Raw genomic sequence first — 18583 nt, 5'->3', positions numbered from 1 at the left:
CATCGTGATACACAAGGAGCATGCAATGAAGTGCACACACGTGGTTCATATGTGTATGTTTATATTTTTCCAAAAGAACACCTAATTGCAGAAAACCATCCTGAGTGTAAATTTTACAAATTAGCTACAAGTTATGGACTGAATAGCATCTCTCTGTGCCATCAGCAAGACAGTTTAACTTACTTGCATGCATACTTGTCCAATGCTTCAATATACATGCACACACCATCATGGAGGCAGTACCCATCGTGGGACAGGGGACATTCAGAGTCACTATTTCTTACGGAATAGTGGTGGTCATCTTCCCTGAGGTGAGGGGGTGGAGTAGAGTCTAAAAGAACCCAAGACATTACTTTTACTTTCTGAATGGATTAGTGTCTTTCAAGTATCAATATCAGGAACTAGTTTCTGTGAATAGTTTGTGACATAAATCTTTTAGTGACAGAAGAACTACTAGAAGGGACAATAGTTTCACTTTCCTAGCTAGACCTTAGTCATTCACTATGAAACCAGCCGTTCTTCCTTTGGGCTCAGTATTATCTGATACATAAAGCATATTGGAGGCAGGTAAAAGAACACCCAGTCCTAAGTCGCCATGTGAATTCAGAGTCACTGATCTCATAAAAACAAACCTGTCACACACAAACATACACTAACCATGTGAAGTGACAGTTAGCTTCAAGGTCTCACTGAACAACTGGTAACTCTATGGTTTAAAACCTACCCATCAATGTGCAGTCCATTACCTCCAATATCCTGGAGTCTCGAAAATTTTTTCTCACAGTGCTTTCTTCTAAAAACTAACCTTCAGAGGAGCCCTCAAGGACAAGACTGTAGCAACTCTGACAGGAAGAAAATGTTCCCGTAACAGAGGGCATGCCAAAATATAATAGTAAAGTCTCTTTTATTGAATGGTTCACTGCTCCTTAAAAGGTAAACATGTGCAGCTGACTACATAAATATAAGCAGTTTTTCAGTACCTTTAAGAAGAGCAAATTATTTGAGAAAAATAATATGCTAAAAAAAAAAAACAGAGACCAAGTAAGCACAGAATTTTTCTTCTTAGGATGTTTTCTGCTTATAGGGCTGACAGACAAAAAGTGGGCAGTGATGGGAAAGACCCCCATCCTGGTCTCCAGGGTCTAGGTGAAGCCAGCTCCCCTTCTGGGGTGCTGATGGTGAGATGTTACTGCTGTTATGGGAAGAAGATTCAGGAAGCAGGAGTCAACCATTATGAATATTGAGAAAAGAAAGAGAAGAGAGCTGGAGTTCTAATTCAGAACAAGAAATACTGCCTTTTTAAAGTAATATTTTAAAATCCTTGAAAGTGATTTAAAATGCTGAGTCCAGACATTCTCACCGACCTGCCTAGCCCTGCAAAATTTATCCAGCAGCCCCACAAATTGACATTACAAATAGTGAGATTAGTTGCACAGTTAGAGAGAGATACCCATGTTCCCATCTTTATTGGATTGTGAGTAATAAAAAAGGATTTATTCCCGATGCTATTAAATTAAGAAAACTTGGACCATTTCAAATTCTCAAGCCCAGCATCGTCCTAATCAGGAAAGCCAGCTCTGCAGCCTGCCTGAACTGAATGATTTTTAGAATCTCTAATGCAAATAGAGATTAGGGTATAGAATATCCCCGAGCCAAGTCCCTCCCCTTCACTGTAGACCACCCACCAACCTACCAGGGCAAATCAGTCCTGGTTCAGACAGGCGTCCAGCACACATGCAGGTATAGCCTCCCTCTGTATTTGTGCAGCTGGCATTCTCTCCACAGCTGTGCACCCCCAGTTGGCACTCATCAATATCTGTCAGAAAAGACAGAGTACGGGAGAGAAAAGTGGGGTACAGAAAAAGAGGGTTTTATAGTTGGACAGCCTCTGGAAGAGGAGCTTCATCAGCTTCTGTAATGCTATATGTTCTCAGAGACCTATACATTTTTTTAATATATATTTTTTATTATACTTTAAGTTCTAGGGTTCACGTGCACAACGTGCAGGTTTGTTACATATGTATACATGTGCCATGTTGGTGTGCTGCACCCATTAACTCGTCATTTATTTTAGGTATATCTCCTAATGCTATCCCTCCCCCCTCCCCCGACCCCACAACAGGCCCCTGTGTGTGATGTTCCCCACCCTGTGTCCAAGTGTTCTCATTGTTCAATTCCCACCTATGAGTAAGAACATGCAGTGTTTGGTTTTTTGTCCTTGTGATAGTTTGCTGAGAATGATGGCTTCCAGCTTCATCCATGTCCCTACAAAGGACATGAACTCATCATTTTTTATGGCTGCATAGTATTCCATGGTGTATATGTGCCACATTTTCTTAATCCAGTCTATCATTGTTGGACATTTGGGTTGGTTCCAAGTCTTTGCTATTGTGAATAGTGCTGCAATAAACATACGTGTGCATGTGTCTTTATAGCAGCATGATTTATATTCCTTTGGGTATATACCCAGTAATGGGATGGCTGGGTCAAATGGTATTTCTAGTTCTAGATCCCTGAGGAATCACCACACTATCTTCCACAGGGGTTGAACTAGTTTACAGTCCCACCAACAGTGTAAAAGTGTTCCTATTTCTCCACATCCTCTCCAGCACCTGTTGTTTCCTGACTTTAAAAATATGGAACGCTTCACGAATTTGCATGTCCTCCTTGCGCAGGGGCCATGCTAATCTTCTCTGTATCACTCCAATTTTAGTATATGTGCTGCCAAAGCAAGCATAGCCCTATACATTTTTAGATTTAAGGGGACTTTCATGAATGTTGGAGAGATGAACTAGGTCCTACAACGCATGCCCATGCACGTGTTGTTTTCCTTTTTTGTTTCCGTTCTTTCTCTCTCTCTGTCTTTTTTTTTTTTTTTTTTAAAGAATCTTGCTTGGTTACTAAGGATGAGGTACAGTGGTGTGATCGTGGCTCATTGTAGCCTTGACCTGCTAGGGTCAAGCAATTCTTCCAGCTCAACCCACCAAGTAGCTTGGACCACAGGCTTGCATCACCATGATTGGTTAGTTCTTGTTTGCTTGTTTGTTTTTAATTTTTTTTGTGTGGAGAACAGTGTTTCGCTGTTGCCTGTTGCCCAGGCTGTCTCAAACTCCTGGCCTCAAGTGATCCTCCTGCCTTGGCCTCCCAGAGTGTTGGGATTACAGGCATGAGCCACCACACCCAGCCCCATGCAGGTGTTCTAAGCTCCTGAGAGAGGCTGGAAGCTTTCTTCCTGCTTTGAAGGAAAGGAGACTTCCCAAAGTTGGAGATTAGTAAACAACCTCTAGGCAAACATTTAAAAGTTCAGATCCTAAAGATTCATACTTAACTCTTTTGAATAGACATCCTGTCATTGACATACATATTATATCAAATACAACAGTTTTGCTTTTTATATAAGAATAAACTATATCAGAAAAATCATCCTTTCCCGACTACCCACCATTTTTTCTTTCTCAGCTACTGCCACCCTAACATTTAGGGCCTCTCTTCCTCTTAATTTTACATTACTGCAAGAACAGCCTTACTCATTCCTGGATCCCATGTTTCCTCCACGCCATGCCTAAACACCAGTGCCACATTATTCTCCCTCCAGCACAACCATGATAAACCCATCATTGCACCACTTTACTCAAATGCTGCCAGTGGCTCCCTGTTGCCTAGAACTTTGCTGTTCAACTTCCTAGCCATCGCCATTTGAGAGTATTGAGTACCTGAAATGCATCTAGTTCATATTAACAAGTGCTGTGAGTATAAAACACACATTAGAGTTTGAAGACTTAGTACCAAAATAAAAAAGAATATTAAATATCTCAATAATTTTTACACTGATTATATATTAAAATGTTAATATTTTGGATATATTTGAATACATAAAATATTATTGCTAAAATTCATTTCACCTGTTTCATTTTACAGTTGTAATGTGGTTAGTAGAAACTTTGGGACAACACTGACTGTCTGACCCTCAGCCAGTTTCACTGGAGAAGTGAAACCTCAGTGACTAACCCTCAGATTTTAGTCTTCCGCAGAGGTAACCCAACCCATCTGTTACAGGCTGAAATGTGTCCCTGCCCCTCCAATTCATATGTTGAGCCCTAACTCCCAAAGTGACTGTATTTGAAGAAAGCATCTACCAAGAGGAAAGTAAGGTTATATGGGGTCATAAGGGTGGGGTCCTAATCCAACAGCATCGGTGTCCTTAAAAGAAGAGGAAGAAGAAAACAAAAGAGGAAGAGAAACTAGAGCGTTCTCTTGCTCTCTGTCTCTCTTTCTCTCTCTCTCCACATCAAAGAGGGAAGGCCATGTGAGAACACAGTGAGCAGGTGGCCATCTGCAAGCCAGGAAGAGATCCTTCACCCAAAACCAAATCAGCCAGCACCTTGATCTGGGACTTCGAGCCTCCAGAACCATGAGAGGATATATTTCTGTTGCTTAAGCCATCCAGTCTAGGATATTTTGTTATGGCATACACTACCTTATCAGCCTTAGTTTCCGTTCTTCCCCTCATATAACCTAAACTTAGTGCTCAACTAGGCTACTCTCTACCCTTAATGGCAGTCATGTGATCTGTTCATGCCTGGACTCCTCCCATCCCTTCACATTTCTGCAAATGAAATTACTTATCCCCCATGCTCCTTCCAAAACGACACTTCCTCCCTGAAATCTTTCCCAATACCTCAAACAAATATTTCTCCCAGTTCTGAACTTTCATTGTGGTTTTTACTTCTCTTATGATGTGCACCCTTCTTCATCACTGATCACAGTTATATTTCTTTTAGGTCACATTTTCCTTGCAGTCAAAGACTACCTTCCTCATCCTGATAATTCTCAGGGTTTCCAGTACTGTGGCCTTATTCTTAATAGGGGCCAATTAAATATTTAACACATTGAATTGCTATCCCAGATGGCCCAAACCGACTCTTTTATGAGTTCCTGATATAATTTCAATAAACTATCACCTTGAGAGAAAGAGAGAGCTTTTCCAAAGCAAAGACAAAGAAGTATGCTTGACCAAGAAACTCAACTACTCTTAATAATAAGAAGGATAAAATTTTACATAGCACTTTTTATGTGCCAGGCAAGGTTCGAAGTATTATAACTACATATTTATATGGGGCGGGGAGAGAGAGTGAGAGTGAGCTGGGGGAGAGAGAATAGAGGAGCAAGCCCACTGCTTTCATGGAGTCTGAGGACTCCGTGCCAACCATGCAGGCAGGGTGAGCACGCCCCATTGCGTGCTCGATACTGGAAGGAGATGAGTTAGTAACAGTGTGAGAAACCAGAGCCTAACGAGTTTAAACATCCAAGAAGAGATACCTTCCTTTCTCTTCAAAGGAAATTAAACATGAAATCAGCTTGTCTAAATTATCTATGGGCCTGCTTAATTAGAGCAGTGACATTTTCCTGACTGACAGCCAAATATGTGCTTAAAAGAGTGTTTACAGATGTCTGTGGATTCCACAAAACTAATCCAATAAAGGTCTGATTTAAATCAACCAGATTCAAAAGATTGATAGTTATGATTGATATTTCATCTTTAACCTTAGCAAGTGGGAGAAAGCAGTATCATTTGAGCTTCTTATCAGTTTCTTAGGTTTTCAGAAGGAGGGAAAGAAAATACTGAAAGAGAAGTTTTAAAGCGCTGTAAAACTTCAGATAATCACTTCACCATGCCTCAGACGGCTTCAGGCAGGTTTTCACTTGTACGTGATGCGATGCTACTGACACCTGGAAACGTATGAGACATCCACGACGCGAACTCCCAATCCAACGTGCCACACCCAGACCTTGCCAGAGGACGGGGATTACGAAAGAGGGTTGAATCATTATTTACTTGTATTTCAATGTCAGTGGCTTGACTCTCCCACCTATTGAACTTATCAAGAAATGTGAGAGGAGCCCTTTGACAAGCCACACCTCCTTTTCTTTATACACACAGCAGTGACTTCCAACAAACTGTCATCAGCTCTGCAGTTCACCACATTTCTCTTACCAAATTCACTGACAAGTAAATGCTGTCCAACTCCCCCCATGATGGCTCAAGGTGGGAAGTATTGATGAGACACTGGTGTCACTCAAACCCCAGAAAGAATTAGAAAGGCAGAGGAGTAAACAACCTCCAAAGGGGCTTGAAGCTGACTAGGGCAGTAATAACACACGGGCACAAACTTGACTGTTCACCAAGAATGGAAATATGTCAGTTTGAGCAGGTCGCACAACTCTTTAAATCTTGACATGTGTGTCACCCCAATTATATCCTGTCTTCTCTCTGCTCATGCACCCACATTGTTTCCTGATTTCTGAGGCCTGCCTCTGCCCTCCTCCTCAGCACATGTGTCCTCTTACCGAGACAGTGAATCCCATCTCCTTGGTAGCCTTCTGAGCACCGGCAGACATAACCACCTTCGGTGTTGATGCACTTGGAGGAGGCAGGGGGGCACACTGGGACACCCATCTCACATTCATCTATATCTGTGGGCAAAATTATGAACTAGTGCAATATTTAGGCAATCCTGATATAAATGGGACTAGTTGGAAAGAATAAGCATAATCGTATATTCAATTCTTATTCAGTCCTTTACAGGTGCTGTTGCCAACATCATGCACGCCCTGCATCTTGGACATAAAGTTCACAAGTTACTGCTGAATTAGTCTTTACAGAGTTCCCACCTATCCGATTAGGCAAATATGTAAATAAATCACTTTCTGCCAGAGTTTCAGACCATAAGGACTGAGATCTTTCCAGCAATCGTTAAATTATAATTTTGAGGCTATTAATATAAAATAGGAACCCATCCATTAATCTATTCATTTGACTAAAACTTATGACCTAAGCTTCTGGGGTAAAAAAAAAAAAAAAAAAAAAAAAGTTGTGTTTTCATTGGAATTGGTGAAGTCATAAACTTGACTTGAACTCAAATTCATGCTTCTAAAGCTAATTATAAATTCTTCCCCTTAATGACAACTGCATATATTGTGTAATCATAAATTTTACTATAAACTCAATGTATTTGTGTAAATATATTTATATGTCTCATTTTCTATGCATGTCATTCAATTTTTTTTTTTTTAGCTAACATCAAATAACTTATTCAAATCTGCTGATTACATAAATCCTTCTGGAGTTTTTGAGTCAGAAAGAGCAGAAAAAATGTTTCTGGTTCAGTATTGTCCAAATATATGTATTTGCCCTTTTCTCTTACCAGAACATAGTTTTCCATCCCCAGCAAATCCTTTCAAACACTGACATGTGGCATCCTCTCCCTCTGAAATACACCGAGCATACGTGCTGCATCCCACAGGAGCACAGTCATCTTGATCTGCAAATAGCAAGAATCCCGTGCAGTTATTTCTAGACCTTAGAGAAGAAAACGGACTTTAATCTTCTGGTTCTACAGAACAGTCCACCACTTCCTTTCCCAAGTTCTGGGACAGGTTAACCTCCAAATAGAAACACTTAGTTGACCTATAAACTATACTACATTAAAAGATCCATAGCTGGCTGGGTGCAGTGGTTCATGCTTGTAATCCCAGCACTTTGGGAAGCTGAGGATGGATTACTTGAGCCCAGGAGTTCGAGACCAGCCTGGGCAACATGGTGAAACTCTGTCTCTACTGAAAACTGGTGTATAGTCCCAGCTACTTGGGGGGCTGAGGTAGGAGAATCAGGAGGTTGATGCTGCAGTGAGACAAGATGGTGCCACTGCACTCCAGCCTGGGTGACAAAGTGAGACACTGTCAAAAAAAAAAAAAAAAAAAAAAAAGAGATGCATAGTCCCAAAAGTCCCATAGCCATGTTTCTGTTTATGTGCCCTCAAAGAACTTTAGTTTTAAAGCACTATCTGGTGTGTTCAAGGAACCCTATATGAACTTATTTATAATTTTTAAAAGCATTTGCAAATGTAAATTATAAAATTGCTAGAAGCAAATAGACTCAAATTTGAAAGGTCTGTTGCTTGTTTTGAAACTTCCCAACCATTTTGACAACAAAAGGAGTCAATCTATTCTTATCCCCCAAAGACACACAGACTAATATTTAGCAAGTAGATCTGTGCACCAACATGGCAAAGAAATTCAATCATAAAAAGATTTACTGACAATTTACTAATATCATATATAATAGAATAAGTATGTCACAATGTGTGTTTATTATCAAGATTTATGTAGTGACTTGCACACCTCAAGGCACTTTTACAAAATCATGAACCATACAAGTTAAGTGCAGTAAATGGATCATTTCATTTCATACTCCATTGAAATCCAAGTGCCCTGGGGAACAGAGTTATATGTTGAGCCATAAACATGAACAGGTTTTTTTTTTTCTCTTTACTTATGTATGTAATCATTCTCCAAATGCCACTCTGCCCTACCTTTTTGGAGTTGGGGGAATCTGACATACCACAGTAGGATATAATTTATCATCTGTCTATTCACTGTAAGCTTGCTCATCTTAGTACAGAAGAGATTTTTTAAAAAGCCCTCCAAACTTGCCAATAAATTAAAGAAAGTTAAATGATCTAAGTAGGATTCAGGTGGCATGTGAATGCAGACATTGGGTAATTGCATTTGATTTGCTTAGCTACTTGAGCGAGAAGATTTCTCTTGTGGGAGCAGATGCCTTTCATGCTTGCTTGGTTATCTCCTGTCACTCATGACTCTTAGAGATGGATAAGATCAGAACAAATCAATTATCCATTTAATTCAGCATTTATTTGGAAGACTAGCTCCCAAATCACAAGGCTGCTCAGAGTGTAGAGTGGACAGTATCCGATTACCCAAGATGTTTTAAATCACTTGCAGAATTATCTTAAATTAGAATATGATTCAGGATTTACTTGGTAACATGCAAACCCAAGGCAGCTGTGCGTAATGAAAAGCAATAGTTATGCAGTTGTAGGAGGGACAGGCTACAGCCAAAGTTGTTGTTGTTGTTTCTACCACAAAGAAGCTCTGGAAGAAATAAATGCCTGTGTTCACATTCCTCTTCTCTAAAACAGCAGTGACAATTTCTGCCAGGTCTATTTTTCATGATGGTTCTAAGGACTAGAATAAAAAGTGACCTTAAAAAAAACCCCTTTGATCAAGATATTTAGTCAAATATTTGATCAAACTCTCTTTGATACATATTTAAATAAGGATGACAAAGAAAGATATTGTGATAATTTAAATAAGAATTAACCTTATCACACTAGAAGAGACCCAAGGTCCTGTTAGTGAAACTAATATAATTCATTTGAAAGTAGCTACTACATATTAGGCCTTCCTGAGAGGCAAAAATACAGTGGTGAAGAATAGGGCTCTGCTATTGACAAAGGCTCTGCTGTTTTGCATAATTGGTTATTGAAGTACAAGTGTGATGAATGTGATCAAGGGGCAGAAGTGAGGTTCTAAGAGAGCTGTAATAGGCAGCCCTAGCCCGGTCAGGAACTAGGAAAGGCTTTCTGAGCCAGAGGGCGAAGGACACACAGGACTTTGAAGGGCTAAGAAACACACCATGGGCTGAAAAAACAACTAGCACACATGTCCATGTCTGTTAGAAACAAGGCCAGGGTGAGGGAAGCAGGCCACAGAAAGCCGAAGGCAAGAGGGCTGGTGAGCCCTTGTTGAGGCTGGGGAGGTGTCTAAAGGTTGTTTCATACAGGGCCCAAAAGGCCACGTTAAGAATTTTAGATTATACTCTAAAATCCTAATGTGGAGTTTTCACATTGTCTTTTAGCCATAGACACTTTGTTGATGTGAAATCTCACTCTGAAACAGAAATTAGACCCCCAAGCCTGACTTAGGTGGAAGTAAGACTTCACAAGCTAGGACAACACAGAACACAATCCAGGTATGGAAAGATGAGGGGTTTTTCACCAGGACAATCAGCTCCCTCTATTCTGCACTAGGCTCCAGGTATTAAGCCAAATTCACAAATACTTTGGTCACTTAATCACTCCCCCATTCCCACCTATCTGTTATTTATCTTAGTCTTTCAGTCCCTCAACCATTAGTCTTTCAAAATATGCTCTATGAATCTCTAGGGATTCCTGGTGACTTTGCAAAGGTTCTCTACATCCCTAACATTGGTTTAAAGTATTTTATTCTTTCATGCTGTTTGTCTCCACAACTAACTGTGGCCTTGAGGACTGGGATGGTATTTAGCTCATCTTGGTATCCCCAGCACTTAGCACAGTGTATGCCAAATAAATTGCTAAACACACTATATTCCTAATGTTAATGAAGTTTTCCAGAACGTCTTATTTTCACATGAATTAATTATTTGGTCATAATTTTCAAAAACCTTTGGTCAAGTCACTAACTTAATAGATCTCAGTCTCTCTGCTTTCATATCTGTGAACTGATTTGTAATGAGGATCAAATTAGAGATTACGGTTGACCCTTGAACAACACGGGTTTGAACTGCACAGGTCCACTTATACCTGGATTTTTTTCAACTGAATACAGATCAGTATTATTGATGGGATGTGAAACCTGCCTACACCGATGCCTGATGTTTTGTATACCTGGGTTCCATGGGGTGACTTTGGGACTTGCATATGTGCAGATTTTGATATACTTGGAAATCCTGGAATCAATCCCCTGTGGATACAGATGGATGACTGTATATATAATCTAACATTCTCTGCAAATGTTATTGTTATTACTAAAATTATGAACCTCCTTATTTATATCTTATAAAAAAATCACACTGATAAGGTGAGGTAAGAGGTACCCAGAGCCACGTACATCAACAAAGTAGTTTGCAGACCACAAAAGTTGGGTAAAGCATCTCCTTAAATGTCCTAATGTGGAGTTTTGAAATATTTTCCTTTTTTTTTTTTTTTTGCCACATACATCTTGTTAAAGTGTTACTTAGTAACACAAACAAATAAAATGTTTCAAAGTCAAATTGCACTGCTTGAAGGGCAGTGACCTAAAGTGAAAGGATGGGGTTTGCAGAAGCTCTAGGGCTGAGCTGAACCCAGCTGGAAAAACCACTGACCTCCTAGGTGAATATGGAACAAGAAAGACTTAGGTTCCCTAAAGTTGTTACATACTGAACACATGATTTGGCATTTTAGTGACAAATGTGCAACACAGAAGAAAAGAATTCCAACATTTGTTGTTTGTGGACTTTCTGCAGCAATTGAAGTGCTCAACCTATATTTGTTTATCAATTACTATCAACTTTTCAGGCTAATAGAAAAACAGCAAGGTGGACCAAACACCAAAAATATCAGGGGTGGATGGAAATACATTCAAATATGTTGTCCTATGTTTTACTTTTGTTTCCAAGTTACTTTGTTTCTTCACAGAACAAAGACTCACATCCAAAGACTCTCAAGGTGTCCTGTTTATGTCCAGACTAATATGCAGCCATCTTTCTCAGGCACATCATTCAGAAGAGACAGACTTGAGTCCAAGGTTTGGTTTCATTAGCCTTGTGTAGAACTTAGCCAATATTAAGTTAGAAAGGTAATTCAAAATTTCTCATTGGTAGGATGGAAACTGTTGGAACCAAAGGTATATTGGAGAACTAGTTATTCATACCTGACACCATGATTTCAGCCACTAGCATGTGTTGAGATTCTGTAATGTTATCTTCTGACACTCTAGTCTGGGACAAGATGTCCAATGGTGTTACTTGGTTCTTTAGATCAACTTCACCACCTATTGAAGGTCAATAGATGCAATTAAATTTAGCTTTTCTGTTTCAAAAAAAAAGTTTGATTTCATTTATGTTTATGACTATTCATTGGTTGTGAGTTCAGACTCATTCTTACAGTAAGAGGATTCAGAAAAACTGTCAGGGTCTTGGTAACTTAGTAAACCTCACCCTGCTATCCCACACCCTCTCATTTTCACTGAGCACTTAATGATTCGGGGGATAAGGAACCAGTACGGAAGAAAGATAGGACTCTTTCAGGTACTGGCAAAAAACAAGAGTAAAATACCAAAACCCTCAGGGACGTGATCAGCTCATAATCACAGCCCACGGTTATTAAGGACAAAATAGATGATCTTCCCTACTTGTCTTCCATACACATTCTTCCTCCTTTATGCTGCTTTCATGCTTATTTTAGCCTGATTTTACCTACATCTTATAATATGAAAGGACATTAAAAAGTCATGATTTAATACAGGCATAAGATTCTCGCACTGCCCACTCTCAGAACAGGGGAGAAATGGATTCTGTAAGACAGCAGTTTTCTAAACTGTGATCCACAGAACCCTGGGCTCATCCTTCAGAATGTCCCTAAAGTCATAATTCTTTTCATAATACTATAAAGTTAACTGCCTTTTTCAACCATGTTCACATTTGTACTGGTATGGCAAAAGGAATGTGGGCAACAGCTGGTGTCTTAGTATGGAAAAAGGAAATGACAGCAAACTCTACCAGTAGCTGAGCTCTTCACTGCCACACACTCATATTAAAAAAGAAAAGAAAAGAAAAGAAAAAAGGCCGGGCACGGTGGCTCATGTCTGTAATCCCAGCACTTTGGGAGGCCAAGGCGGGTGGATCACATGAGGCCAAGAGTTTGAGACCAGCCTGGCCAACATGGTGAAACCCTGTCTCTACTAAAAATACAAAAATCAGCTGGGCATGATGGTGCACGCCTGTAATCCCGGCTACTTGGGAGGCTGAGGCAGGAGAATCTCTTGAACCCTAGAGGCAGAGGTTGCAGTGAGCTGAGATCTTGCCACTGCACTCCAGCCTGGGTGACAGAGCAAGACCCTGTCTCAAAAAAATAAAAAGAAAAAGAAAAAGAAAAAAAAATTGGCTGGGCAGGGTAGCTTACACCTATAATCCCAGCACTTTGGGAGGCCGAGGTGGGAAGACCACTTGAGGCCAGAAGTTCAAGACCAGCCTAGGCAACATAGCACGACCTTATCTCTACAAAAAATAAAAATAAAATAAAATAAATTAATAATTTAAATACATTAATAATTAATAATTTAAATAAATTAAATAAAAATAAAAATAAATTAGCCAGGCATGGTGGTGCATGCCTGTGGTCCCAGCTACTAGGAGGCTAAGGTAGGGTCCCAGCTATTTGAGTCTGGGTGGGGCCAAGGCTGCAGTGAGCCATGATCATGCCACTGTACTCCAGCCTGAGCAACAGAGGGAGACCCTGTCTCAAAAAATAAAAATAAAACCCAGTTTCACAAGAAGATTGTTGTGAATCAATAAGAATTATTAATTTTTAAAACTCTTGACCATTGACTACACAGCTTTTTAACACTCTATGTAATAAAATAAGAAATACATATAAATTCTTTCAGTGCATACTAAAGTTATGATGGTTAGCTAGAGGAAAAACATAAGTAAATTTTGAATTGTGAGCTGAAACTAGCCTCTTTTTTTCATTGCATAACTTTTGTTTATTTTTCATCAATCTGTTACTTTACTTATATTTACACCATGCCTAACAGATAAATATAAGTTTTTTAAAAATTTAATAAAATGTAAATTATCTTTGGTATATTTCTGCTAGAAAGATATCAAGGGATGAATCCACAGATGCCCAGATTGTTTGGGTGCACGTTCAAGGGAGGCAAATAAGTACTACTGGTTATACCTCACACTTGGTTTACTCTTCCTCTTCCTCAAAGTCATATCTAGTTTGTAAAAAAGTACATCACAAGCCTTCTCAGGCTGGATTTCCCACATTTGTTTGATATCCTGAAGTTATTTTTTATAAAGGACTTTGATTTTCTTATTAAGACCTGTCATGTGATAAGAGATCATATACTACTACCTCTAAAATTGAGGACATAAAACTTCTAAACAAAATATCGCTGAACATTTTTGTGAGGTGATAGCATTTTGACACTTATTTCCAAGCCTGGGACCCACTCCACTATAAATGGGGAGGTGGAGGGCTTGGAGCTTAAGACTGTTACCACTAGAGGTCAATTGAATTTTGCCTGTAATAAGGAACTCAAAACTCAGCAGAAGAGAACAAACAAACAAACAAATTCTTAGCATTCCTAAAAACAGGAGAACTTTTAACATCCAAAATATTCAAAATCAGCAAAAGCATAAAGATTGATGTACAGCTGTATTTCTGAGTCAACGTTAGGTAATTTGCCACATAATTTATTATATTACCTGCCAACAGCTGATGACCATCCAGAGCCAGACACGTTTTCCCATCTGAGGCTTTCATAAAACCTTCGCGACACGAACACCAAGCAGTTCCAAGCCTCTTTTTGCAAATATGTTCACAGCCTCCGTTTTGATATAAGCAGGGCTCTGCTCCTAGTAGAGAAAAGAAACAAATTCACGAGTAGGTTTGAAGATGAAAAGGATGCCATTAATGCAAGTCTACAGCTTGCTTTTAGGGAGCTATAGCTTTTAGGGAGAGAAATGCAGTGTATCTAAACAGAGGGTATATCAATAGCTATTTCAGAAGAGTTCCCCCAAGGAGCCACTGATTCTAAGATAAGCCCAGAATGTTATTACCTTATTAGTACTGGGTATAGCCAGCACTTTTTTCAAGAAGCTCTTTAGTCAAATGTGATTCTTATTTCCTGACTCATCATCTAGTCAAACTGACAAAGAGCAATTCAGAAAGAAGAGCTACTATAAAATGTGAAATGCCTTTTCCATTTGCTCACTCCTCAGGGGTATGGAAAGGTCCAAGTGTCGACAGAAGCTTCCACTGCCAGTGTCTAAATTGCCTGCCTTAACCCAAGGCTCTTCGAAATGCAGCAGGTAAGTAAAAGTTGTTCAAGAAAAGAGGTGAAATTGGAGGGATAAAGCCCCAATTACCAAACTACCAGATTGTCTTAAACAAACCTAAATCTTAGAAAATCTTAACATCTACACAGTTAGTGAAAGTTACAAAATCCCCTCCACCCCCACCCCAACTGCATGACATCAAACAATTAAAACAGTTGCAGATTCCAGCCAAGGAAAGACTGTGTAACATCTCCAGTATGTACCTGGTTTTGCCAATGGATGAACCACAACCAGTGATGAGGGCTTCAGCATGCTGCCTTGGAGACGTACTCTATCTTTGCCAGTCCTCTTGTTTACTCTTATTACTGATGGCATAGCCCAATCTGAGAACCACACATAATCCTCAAACACTGCTACAGCAAATGGGTGACCTGGAAACAATTCAAGTTTGTTAAATACACCTTCTTTGTCTTTGCAATGACTATTTATGAAAGGACAAGGCTTGAAATTTACACAACATTCCTACACTAAATCAGCTCTTTAGCTACTCAGCAAGTTATGAGTGAGCCACCGACTCACACACCTGCCTCAAGGAAAGCCCACATGAGGAGGGAACGTCACCTTAGAATGGGAGCATAGTGGCATGAGGTCCCAGCAAGGCCCACTATCACCCAGCACTTGCAGAGTGGGAGAATGTGGGCTGATTGTCGTCCTAGCCCCATGAAGGAGAAAGGTGGAATTTTCCTTGTTTAGTACATCTGTCGCTATTTATAGACTAAACTCGAGTAACTTATCTTACCACTCTTTGCCTTAGGTTCCTACTCTTTTGAGCAGCAGTAATAAGCGGTAGATCAAATTCACAAGTTGTTGTAAGGATTTTTCAAAATTTGAGGTAATTGTATAAGAGTCTCCCCACATTCCCATCTCCACCAACACATTTGCCTGCATTAGTCCCCCACCTTCTTTCCCCTCTCTCCTTATTTAATATTGACCTGTGCCCCTGATGTCACCCTTCCTGCCTTCTCTAGGGCCTGGATCCATCAACAACCACCCCCTTTCTCTTACATCTTCCCTCTCTTCATTCCACTAGCTTTGTTCCCTCTGTCTACTATATCCTCTCTCCCATCTTCATTTCCTCATCCCCGTGACCCCTCTAGCTCCTCCTTGTCTCTTTCCTTCCCTTTTTAGCCACATTTTTGAAAGAGTCATTTATTATCTGCTGCCTCCATTTTCATGCCTCCTACTAACAGTAAGTGGGCATCTTTCTGAGCCCACCTTCACCAAACCTACCTCTCTGTGCCACTGGAACTGCTCTGAGAAGGCATGCAAGTATTGAATACGCAAGGGAATGTTTTAACGTTCTATCTCAGGTGGTTAGAGACTAAAGCTAAGGAGGCTGAAGTTGGATGTTTTAATCAAGGCTACTCACATTCCCACAGACCACTCTTTTTGTAAACGAGCAATGGATTTGACAGATTAGAATGACTGTCTTCCCCTACTGGTGGCAAACTCAAATAACTTGTTCTGGTTACAATGAGTCTCCACTTATCATTGTTGATCAGGGTCATTAAGATTCATTCTAGTCTCTGGCCCTTTGTCCCAAATTAAAGCCTTAAGTACAGCAAGGGAATTTTTAACATAGCTATAGTTCTTTTTTATCATGGTGAAAAAGCATAACAGAAAACTTAACATCTCAACCATTTCTAAGTTCAGTAGTGTTAAGTACATTCACACATTGTTGTACAACCAATCTCCAGAATTTTTTCATCTTGCAAAACTGAAACTCTATGTCCATTAAACAACTTCTCATTTCCTCTCCCACATCCCCTGGAAACCATCATTCTCCTTTCTTTTCCTATGAATTTGGCTACTCTAGATACCTCAAATAATTGGAATTGTACAGTACGTGTCTTTTTGTGACTAGCTTATTTCACTTGGCATAATGTCCTCAGGAATTAATCCATGTTAAAGCACATGTTAGAATTAGCTATAGTGTTTAAACAAATACCTCACACTAGACATAATCTTTCTTATTTTTTGTTTACAGAAGAACCACAATTAATTGCATTTTAAATTAAGAATATCTTCAACCTTTTAAAATACATTTTTAATGTACAAACAATATTATATGTTTTTATTGCGTACAACATGATGTTTTAAAATATATATACATTGTGGAATGGCTGAATCTAGCCAATTAACAAATGCATTACCTCAGTTATCATTTTTGTGGCAACAGCACGGAACATCCACTCTTAGAAATTCTTAACTGGCAGCTGGGAAGCCACCACATATATACCAGTAGATGGCACTGTAATAATGGGAATGTTACTTACATAATTTAATATAAAATTATTTGATAATGGCCTTCAATAGTCAGTTGTATTAGTCATATAATATAGTAGCAATATAAATGATACACAAAGTATCTGCTATGCTTTTTGGTTTAAAATATGGTGTCCTCACATTCTGGTTAGAAATTTTCAAATTCCTTTCTACCTTTTTATGTCAAAGATACAATTTTACATTTATTTGGGTGATGTATTTTTTGGTTTTTGTATTTTTTGAGACGGTTTCACTCTGTCACCCAGGCTGGAGTACAGTTGCACAATCACGGCTCACTACAGCCTCAACCTCCCAGGCTCAAGTGATCTTTTCACCTCAGCCTCCTGAGTGGCAGAGGGATTACAGGCACTCACCACCATGCCCAGCTAATTTTTGTATTTTTAGTGGAGCAGAGTTTCGCCATGTTGGCCAGGCTGGACTCGAACTCCTGGGCTCTAGTGACCCTCCCACCTTGGCCTCCCAAAGTGCTGGGATTAGAGGTGTGAGCCACCATGCCCAGCCTGGATGATTTTTTTTTTTAATAATGTATGTGTTCTGCACTAGATTCCTTGGCTTTACAGATATCATATTTGTTTTACCCTCCACTGTACCTTCAGTTCCTGTAATGTGTCAATAAATACCCCTGAAGTAAAAGGATGATAAAGTCTAAGGTTGTGCATAAGCATATCACTTATTGTGAAGTATATCTTTAATTTTTAGAGAATCTTATAAATACACAAAATTTTAAATTATACTTATCTTAAGCCAAAGAGAATGGGCAAAATAGGTATCTTATACAGATTATTAGTTTGTTAGCTTCTTCCTAAATGAGAGAAACCATGTTTTTTCATCTTCCCAACCAATTTCTAACTCTCCAAAGCATCTTCAACACTTCCCTGGCTCTCATTTTCTATATGCAATCTGTTACAAAATCCTCTCAATTTTTTACGCACAATAATTTTTAATATCATAATCCTTCATTCCATTTTTAAATGACAATGTTCAAACTCAGACCATCACCAATTGTTGCCTGGACAACCACTATAGGCTTCTAACAGATTTCCTTCTCTCCAAATTCCAATCGAACTCCCATACTTTACCTAAGCAGCTATCCAGAGATGCCAATCTTAACATATACATTTTATGTGCAAGAACATTCAATGCCCCTCTACTAAATTCAGAATTTCAGTTTAGTCAACATATCCTGGTAGTACTGACATACAAAGACCAATTTTTGCAGGCTTATAATCTTTTGTCATCATCTATTTACCACAAGGCCCAGTTTAAATACTGTCTTTGTACATTCCTGGAGTCAAAATAAATTTCCCACTGCTTATTTCATTGCCATTTTGTACTTCTTTTAACAGCTGGCATGAGCTACAATGTTTTAAAGATATTTATGAAAATATATGACACCCCATGTAAAATCTGAAAATAATAGGGGAGGAAACTATATTAATCTTTGCACAAGTTATCAACTGACATTCATTCATGCCTAAAAGTGCCTATAATATCACTGTTGTGAAACAACTTTTCTAAAACATAAGAAATGAAAACAGCTGAACCAAGTTCTTATTCCTAAAGGAG

General features: G+C 39.3%; 1 protein-coding gene and 1 non-coding gene across 17 annotated transcripts in view; both read right to left on the bottom strand.

Moving 5' to 3' along the window:
* Window positions 1–18583, bottom strand: part of EGF (epidermal growth factor) — a 101296-nt gene that overhangs the window by 19902 nt on the left and 62811 nt on the right. For 15 of the 16 annotated variants that reach the window (XM_054683287.2, XM_054683289.2, XM_054683284.2 and 12 more), the window contains 7 exons: window positions 14935–15102; window positions 14099–14248; window positions 11536–11655; window positions 7206–7322; window positions 6349–6474; window positions 1694–1816; window positions 184–331 (listed from right to left, as the gene is read on the bottom strand). In XM_054683287.2, coding sequence (XP_054539262.1) covers window positions 184–331; window positions 1694–1816; window positions 6349–6474; window positions 7206–7322; window positions 11536–11655; window positions 14099–14248; window positions 14935–15102 — 952 coding nt within the window. The remainder of the gene's footprint in view (window positions 1–183; window positions 332–1693; window positions 1817–6348; window positions 6475–7205; window positions 7323–11535; window positions 11656–14098; window positions 14249–14934; window positions 15103–18583) is intronic. The other variant, XM_054683292.2, reaches the window with a different exon arrangement.
* Window positions 2631–2733, bottom strand: LOC112209178 (U6 spliceosomal RNA). The gene has a single exon (XR_002943825.1). It is a non-coding gene; the product is annotated as a U6 spliceosomal RNA (small nuclear RNA).

This window comes from Pan troglodytes, chromosome 3 (assembly GCF_028858775.2).
Source record: "Pan troglodytes isolate AG18354 chromosome 3, NHGRI_mPanTro3-v2.0_pri, whole genome shotgun sequence".
Taxonomy (NCBI): Eukaryota; Metazoa; Chordata; class Mammalia; order Primates; family Hominidae; genus Pan; species Pan troglodytes.
This window is presented reverse-complemented; position numbering and strand designations above follow the sequence as displayed.